We start from the raw sequence: 8919 nt of genomic DNA, 5'->3' as shown, positions 1-8919 counted from the left end.
AATGGCAGGGTGAAGAGAGACTGTAGTGATGCTTCTTCGGTGGCACCCACGGGCTGATTTAGGAATTAATGGCAGTTATTGTAGAATTTGTCAAAAAGATTGTGATTAGGTTTTCAAATACAGGTATCTATTTTGAGAAGTTTGACCCAATGTCGGATTGATAATAGGTTTGATATATTTAACTGGTAATGAATTGTAGACTCTTTAAATTTCAAGATTGTCAGATTCTCAGGTTTGTTTCAAATAACTTACTGCATAACCATGATCTTCAGCTGCTCTAAGGACAATATAAATTTTTAAATCACATTAAATACTCCATTAGAACTACCTTATATCTCCCTTCTCAAAAATAATTGCTTATTCTGACAGGTACTAATAACAAAAATGAGTGACTGAGGCAAATATCTCAATCAATCAAGATTTATTAAGCCAGCTTTAGGGCACTGATATATTAAGAGTTTGGATACTTGTCCCCCCAGATCTCATGTTGAAATGCAATCCCCAGTGTTGGAGGTGGGACCTGGTGGGTGTAGTTTGGGTCATTGGGGCAGATTCTTCATAGCTTGGTGCTTTTCTCACAAAAGTGAGTGAGTTGTCCTGAGATTTTGTTGTTTAAAAGTGTGTGGTATATTCTCACTTGCTTCCTTTCTTGCTCCCACTTTCACCGTGAGGTATGTTGGGTCCCCCTTTGCCTTCTACCATGATTGTAAGCTTCCTGAGGCTCATGATTGTAAGCCTCCTGAGGCTTCCTCACCAAAAGTAGATGCCAGCATCATGCATCTTGTGTAATCATCGTTATTGTGAGCCAATTTAATGTATTTTCTTTATAAATTACCCAGTCTCTGATATGTCTTTACAACAATGCAAGAATGGGGCAACAAGGTGTGGTCAGGAAAAACAAAAGCGACAAACATCCAAAGATATTTTTAAGGGGTTTAGTATTTATACATTTACTTAAACAGGGGAAGGCATGTAGGAAGAATGGCAGGTAGGCAGTATGGCAAACGGTTACCTTATCGTGAGACTTTAGTTAGTGCCCAGTAAATCTACATTTTGCATAAGATAAGGGGAATGTTTGAAGAAAAAAAATAGTAAAGGAAGAATCAATTATGCAAACATTTATGGGGAGGTGGGGGAAAGATCAGTCTCCTCTTGTCTTTGTTCTTCACTTGGGAACATAAGCTTGTAATCTACATTATCAGTGTGGAATCTGTGGACTTGAAACAGACTTTAGTTTTAGACCTGAGACCTTTTACCTTTCTGTGGAGATCTGGCTAATGCATTATGTTGGTAATAGTTATTAATTTGGAAGAATGTGTTGCATGACTCAGCTTCCAGGCCTTACTTTCATTTTGGCATAAGGAGTTTGGGGGTCTTGAGATTTTAAAAAAATTTTCCTTCAGACACTATAAATAGTAGTAATAACAACCATTTGCAGAGTATTGCTTTGTACCAGTACTACTCTATATACTTTTTGTGAATTAACGTGAAACCTTACAACAACGCTACAAGTGTTATTTTTATTTTACAGATGAGGAAATTCAAACTTAGAGGAGGGAAGTCATTTGGCAAGGTCACAAGACGTGGTAGAGATTTTTATTCCGCACTTATTCCATGCTCATTCCAAGCATGTTTGGCTATGATGTCCATACATTTCCTCTGGTCCACACTGCAGTGGTTATAGTGAAGGGTCAGAGAAGAATCCTGAGAAGCAGAAGGAAACCATGGCTCTAGAATATGCACAAAAACAACTATGCTTGGTGGTTCATGTCATCATTTTTTGCAAGACTCCTGGATTAATGTTCAAAATCTTGATTCTTTTTCTTGTTTTGTATTTGGATAGTTCTGTCAGGGGAGTAGATTAAGTGGACTTGTATTTGTTTCTTGCCCACAGAGCAGATGTCTATGTTCTCTGACTTGCTACTATGAGACCAGGTCCACTTGATCTGTTTGCCACTCCCTAGATCATCCTATGTTTCCCCATCAGACTATTGAAAGTAAAAGGCACATCCCAGTCACCTGTCACTATCAGTCTCAAGGCAGAGGATAAAATATTTCCACAGGGATACCAGACACCCAGCTAAAGATAAGGCACCAGATGTGGGCTTGTGGACTTAGAATTGGTATAGCCACATACGCCTTTGTTCCGGTCTTTATGGGAAACCTAGTACAAATGAACTCCTGTCTTATAACTTTGATATTCCAGCAGAGGAAACATTGCCCAATCCTGCTATTGCAGAAGCTCCATCTCTCTATCTCTCACATCCCACCAGTTTCTGGAAATCTCTAACAGGAGATTTCAGGATAATTCTCAAATAAGGAATCATAATAACAGAGTGGGGTCATCCATCATTCCTCTTTTTCTCTTGTAGTTTATTTGCTCCAAAAGTCTCAGGTACTGTTGACATTGTTGCTTGCCTCTCAGAGTCACATGTCATGCTGTATCACACTGCTCTAAGACTGATCTTTAAATGCAGATAACATCTGTTTTCTGCCCTCATGATCTGGTACCATTCCCTCAAATACCCCTATCTGCCACCCGCTACCTTGATGTCCTAAATGGAGGTCTGCCTTGCACTCCAAATTTTCACAGAGAATCTAATGCGGTATTCACTCTTGCTGTTACTGCTTGCTCCAATAAATACATTGATATAAATGAGAGTGGGCTAGAGTACCAAAGATAAACATTGATCCAGGGACCCTCTCAGAGTTTTCCACCCAAACCTTCCTCTTGGTCTTCTGGTAATTCATGCCTTCCCTCCAGTTATGTAATGAATCTTTTTTGGTTTGGTTTGAAGCTCTCCAGTCTGGAGAAAATACCTAAATCATCTTTTCTTTAATTTAGAAACATTAACAATAGTTGCATTTATTGAAAACTAGCCAGAGCTGGCATCATTTTGGTTCCTCCCACAATTTCAGACTTCTTTTCCATAATATATACATGTTTTTTAGCCTATAAAATGTGCTTCAAACACTGACTTTCAAAACCCTGTGGTAGGTTGAATAATGGCCCCCTAAAGATGTCATTGTCCTAATCCCTAGAACCAATAAATATATCACCTTATATTGTAAAAAGGACTTTGCAGAAATGATGAAATTAACAATATTGCAATGAGAATTTTATCCCTAATTATCCTGAGTGGGCCAGATATCATCACAATGTTGTTATAGAAAAGATGCAGGAGGTATTAGAGTTAGACAGAAGGCAATGTCACAGAACAAAGGGACAGAAAGAAAGATGTGAAGAAGCTATGCATTGGAGATGCAGGGAGATGCAGAAAGGAAACCATAAGGCAAGAAATGTAGACAGCCTTCGAAGCTGGAAAGATCAAAGAAACACATTCTCCCCTAGGACCTCCAGAACAAACCAGCCTGTGGACACTTTGACTTTAGCTCAGTGAAACTGATTTTTGTCTTTTGGTCTCCCAAACAGTAAGACAATAAATTTATATTGTTTTTAGGTACTAAATTTGTGATCATTTTTTCCAGCAGCATTAAGAAACGAATACACTGCGTCCATCTTCAATCAAACTGCTCCCTCTTTGTTCCAGAAATTCCAAAGCCACTACCATCTCTCAGGCACTGCTTAGCTCTTTGCATACATAATTATAATGCATAAATTTAGTAACAACTACAAAAAGGTATAGCATTTTTAATACAATGAGAAAATAAAGTTTAATCAAGAAACTTAACCTCAAGATCACACAAGAGGTGTTACAACTGGACTCTATTCCCTGATCCATCAATTATTCATAGCCTATGTTCTTAATCACCATATGAACTGACTGCATCTTCTTTCTTCTTTCCATACATCATTAATGAAGTCTATGTTGGGTTTTTAACCACATTTTAAAATTTAAAATTTACACAGAGGGGATTCTGGATCCCAGGCAGATTTCCTACTAAATACCTCTCATTAAGTGTGTCAAGCCTCCTGCTTGCCTTGGGCCTTACCCCTGAGGTGATGCAATGAAAGTCACATCTATTGTCTCACACACTGGGACACATCCTTCATAGGGTAAGGAGAGGAATAGATGTTTCCTTCTGCTTGTAAAGGAGAAGCAAGAAGTTGTCTCACTACCCTCCTGAAAGGGTCTTCATGGAATACAATGAGCTGGAGCCCTAACTCCAACCCTTTGGGATGTAAATATCTTTCCCCTAGAACCTAGTAGCCCTCTGGTCTTCACTTTGTGTGTCCTACTGATGTCTTTAGGTTCTGTGGGCTTCATCTCTTTTGATATGTAAATAGTTAGGAAGATGGCATTCCACTCTCCCCAGCACTTTAGGGCTTAATCTAGGGACCAAGTCCTGGATGTAACCTTTGGGTTTTCTTGGGGGAGATTAGAGATATTTTATTATTCTTTTGGATCCATCCACTAACTAGAAAAAATGACTACAGATTTAATTCTCATGGTCTAAGAATAGAAAAAGACTTTTCACAAGAACACTGAGGAATCCAAAGAAGTTTTATTTCCCACAGCCTAAAACATACGTCACTGAGTCAAGGATAAGTTGGTAATGGCATTTACAGAGCTTCCAGAATGGTTCATATTTATTTATTGCTATACAATTTAAAAATTGTTTTTCCATCTCATCTTTTGTATTCTGAAAACATAACATTGGGTTTACATAGAGACCATTATACTCAGTTTTCAGGGTTGGAAATAGAGTCTGTAATCGTTTCCTGACTACAGTTACCCAGCTGCTTAGGACAAGCCTGCACTTGCTCCCAGGCACCAACCTAGGCCCCTTCCCTCTGCTGCAGGAAATAAACTAGGGCTCAGGAGTCCAGGGACATGTGCTGAATCAGAAACACACACACACACACACACACACAAACCTTGCTCTCCCCTCCTCCACCAATTTGTCTCCTTTTTGGGTTTGGAAGGTGTTCTTTCCCAGAAGGCTCAGATCTTTCCCTAACATGAGATGACAGCCTTTGTTCCTAATGTGGAGTCTAGGTACTCTCCTGCCATTCTGGGGCAATTTGAATTCAAATTTATAGGCTTAGAAAATGTTTAAACCATTATTACATCTGTAAAGAACTGGATCTGCGTTCAATTCAATAATTATTATCTCTCCATTAAGGTTGGAAAATGAAAACTTTCTCAACTAGACCTTTACACATGTAAAGTACTCAGGCACTCACTTTTTCTTTTTCTTTTTTCCATTGCACAAATTGCTTGAGTTCTAAAGAAGAATCCACTTTACTGTAAGGTAGCTCCCAGCTTCATTAAGAAAAAAAATGCATAATCGGAAAACCATTAACAGCTTAATTTGAATGAGAGCTCTTTTAAAAATATCTATTAAAATTGGAAAAATTTTAAAGATGTAAAATTGAATAATAGGTTGGTTGTAGTGAAACAAGATGGATATTTTATATAAAACATGTATTTTAAAGGTGGGGATCTGCCTTTGAAAAAGCATCAAATATGCTTTCTTGAACAAGAGAGAAACAAGGGAAATGCTGCCTAGTGGCAACTGTCCAGTGGACCTGAGCCATGGTCTGTTGTAAAGTCCTACCATCTTGAGTACTCAAGAAAAACAAAAGCTTGAAAAGTATGAAACAAAACTAGGCATGATAGTTTTGGAAAGGTTTTATTTTCATGGTTTTCTTCTGTTAAAATACATCGATAAATAAACTCTATTATTCCAAATCATAGAGGAACATTACATAATTAATACAAAACAAAGCATCATGTCTCACAAGGAAGACATAAAATATCCAAAGGATAATTAGAACTTTGTAGTTTTTATAGCTTCAGCATCAGAAATCTTGACAGTTTTGATAAATAACAACTGACATTCTTCTAAACAGTTACAAAAATAGATGGGACATACATGCATTTATCTTAACAGTGATCTGACTATTGGCTTGGATCCCCACTATTTATTTTTAGCTGCTATCACAATGTCTGGCATGATGTGATCTCTTTCCCACCATTTAATTAGTGGAGAACATGTAAAATCCATCATCGTCAAGTTAGATGACAGTAAAGACTGAACTTTGGTTTAACACAAAAATACCTTTCAAAATGACAGTACAGTGAATTACCAAACACATTCATATTTTTCAATATCAGAAAGAACCTTAATAGACAAGCTTTGAAAAATACATACATACATACATATATAAATAAATAATTAGAAGTACCTTCATAAGAAGCAGTTAAACACATTAAACACAGTCCAAGTGCGCCCAGGAGCTAATTGTTTTTCTTCTTTCACTTTGATTCCTCTAAGAATAGACTCCTTTAGGAATTGTAGCGGATGTGCTTTCTCCTTCTCTCTAGGTCCGTTAGCGTTGCCACTGTGATGAAAAAATGCTGTTAGTAGATACTCAGGAAACTGACCCCACAGACCATTTTTCCCACCTTAGATCCTTACCTTCTAGGGTTTTTCAAACGTGATCGTTCCCCCTAGCCCACACTAAGTGGTTATTACTTGTAGGAAAGTTGTTCTGTGTAGCCAAATAAAGCCCCAGGCTCTGGGATGCTATTTAACTAGAAATAGTGGACCTGTGGTCATAACTGTATTATTTGCTTCAAAAAGTGAAACAAGGGTTATACATAGGTTAAAAATCTACATGCATGACCTCACCTAAGGTTCACAGCAAACGTTTTGAAGTAGCTATTATTGTTTTCAGATTTTGTTAAGACTCAGGATACTGACAGGTAGAGCCCAGACATGAACCACTCATGAGGGTCTGACTGGAAAGTCTCTACTTTTCACCAGGGAGAGTTAAGAGTCCCACTGTGCCCCAAATCAGGGGGGTTCACTTTTCAGGTCTGATGCCCATGAGGGAGTGAGACAAACATCCTGAAATAGGTAGGAGGCATTTTAGCATCATTAGCCAAATTCACATAATCTTAGAGAAAGGCACATTTACCCTCACTTATTTCAGTAGGGGTTAGGCCCAGGAATGGAGGGCACTGAAATACTGAAATATCCTCTGGCACCAGAGCAGATTAATAACCTTAATGGCAACTTTAACTGTGAAAATAATAATCACATTTCTAGTCCTTCAACTAACCCCTGGGTTTCCCTTATTTTATTTTTGGGGGCCAGATGCCAGTATTTCTGACCAACGGCCCCAGTCGCCTGTGTACATGCAAACTCACCTGTTCAGCATCTTTTGCATGATTTTCTGAACCATGGGTGCTGTGGGGTTGAGACACACTTTCTGCCCATTCTTGAGTGCAGCTCTGCAGAGGGAAGGGAATCTCCTGAGGCAGGAGGTCCGGATGGGGACAGGGTTGGGGCAGCAGGAGGGTCTGGGACGCGGGCGGTGGCAGCGGTAGCGCAGCGCGGGACGACTTACATGACTTCGGTTTGGGCGCAGTGGGGTCCAGGGAACTTCACGTTCACACTTCGGATGTTCTTGGGGTGAATTCCCTGTAGGGTCTGCAAGCACTGGCAGCGCAGTTCAGTGACCACGGGTGCTCCTACGGAAGAAGAGACTCGCTGGCTGAGCGGGACTGTTGGCGCGGGGCGTCACCCCAGCCGTGTCTCGCCCCGGGGACCCCAGGGCGCCGGGACCCACCTGCCGCGCGCCGGCAGGTGGCCACCAGGAGCACGAGCAGCAGCAGCGCCACCCGCAGGAGCCGGGGAGGGCCGGGGACAGCGTGGGGTGCGGAGCAGGCCATCAGGCTCAGAACGCTGGTCGGGCGGCGGTGAGAGGAGCAGGGGAACTGACAGGAAGGTGCCTGCAGCCCAGGCTCTGTGGCTGCGCGAGATCGGTGAACCGTTTTAATGCATGGTTGGGGCTGAAAAGTCTGGAACCCCCGGGTCAGGGAAATTCTCGGAGCTCCAGGTCGATCCCGAGTACGGAAGAAAAGGGCTGGCCCTGCCCCCTGGGTGGTGGGTGGTGGGCGGTGGCTAGTTACCCACTGGTGCCGCCTCCCCGGTTCGCCTTCCAGAGTAACTCCCGTGGATTGTGGGATATTCGCTTCTGCTCCAAATCCCTGGAAGGGCATTGAGTCCACCTCGCTGGAAATACCGCCTGCGGGGAAGGACCCTGGACAGGGAGGAGAGTAAGAGCTGGGACGGATCCCTGAGAACCACAACAAGGGAGTCACGAACTCTTTAGAAGACAGTGATAACTACTTAGTTAATAGGGTTGGGATGCGGGATTTAAGAGAAATTAAGGAGGGCCTAGAAGGCTAGATTTTGTTTGGCTAGCTATCTTCTAGATATCGTATTCTCTATCTAATTAACCTCTCTCTGTATTCGGTCTCTGCTTTTCGGTTTAGCATATTTCACATATATCTGAAATCAATGCTCCCTGTAAAAATACAGCAGCCATCATGTCAGATTCCAGAGAAGAATGTTCTGCTTGTTCCTTGTGTTGCATATTCTCTAATCACACATGAAATATCTTGTTTACGTTTTCCATTTGGTGGCAACAGATTATCAGTCAAAAGTCGAATTCAGTGTTAGTTTCAGTGGAAGCCCAGGCTGTAACATGACCTCTTTTTTTCCTATCCTGCATAACTTCCTTCTTCCCTCTGAAATATTGGGACTTCCAAAAGTTCCTAGAGATCTCCTTCTCCCCCTACCAGAGGTTCAGATTTGATATATGACATAATGGAATGGGCTATCACTCTGAAGCTGGGCACTGGCTGTCACTCCCATATGTCGCAGATTTGATCTATGACATGAGGGACTTGCTGGGTCCGGCAGCCTCATGGACTATTTCTGGTTCTCTGTCTTTGGACGGCACAGCACATGACACTGGGATGTGGGTACCTGGTGTGCAAGCACTCTTCCCACTGAAGCAGCAGATATCCGTTCAGATGAAATACGAACACCAGATCCCACATAGAGGCACGTTCCATTTACTATCAGACTCTCTGGTATTTGATGTTGGACCTGCTTTCTCTGGAAACATAGGCATTGCCGCTTTCTGATCATGAATTT

The 8919-nt window shown here is 41.3% G+C and overlaps 1 protein-coding gene across 1 annotated transcript; it reads right to left on the bottom strand.

Moving 5' to 3' along the window:
* Positions 1–5585: 5585 nt before the first annotated feature.
* CXCL1L (uncharacterized) lies at positions 5586–7983 on the bottom strand. Its single transcript, XM_005555083.5, has 4 exons — positions 7544–7983; positions 7322–7445; positions 7122–7205; positions 5586–6310 (listed from the first exon to the last, which is right to left on the bottom strand). The coding sequence occupies exons 1-4, from the start codon at positions 7974–7976 to the stop codon at positions 6157–6159; spliced, it is 795 nt and encodes a 264-aa protein (XP_005555140.3). The 5' UTR covers positions 7977–7983; the 3' UTR covers positions 5586–6156.
* Between the last annotated feature and the right edge of the window lie 936 nt (positions 7984–8919).

This window comes from Macaca fascicularis, chromosome 5 (genome assembly GCF_037993035.2).
Source record: "Macaca fascicularis isolate 582-1 chromosome 5, T2T-MFA8v1.1".
Classification (NCBI taxonomy): domain Eukaryota; kingdom Metazoa; phylum Chordata; class Mammalia; order Primates; family Cercopithecidae; genus Macaca; species Macaca fascicularis.
This window is presented reverse-complemented; position numbering and strand designations above follow the sequence as displayed.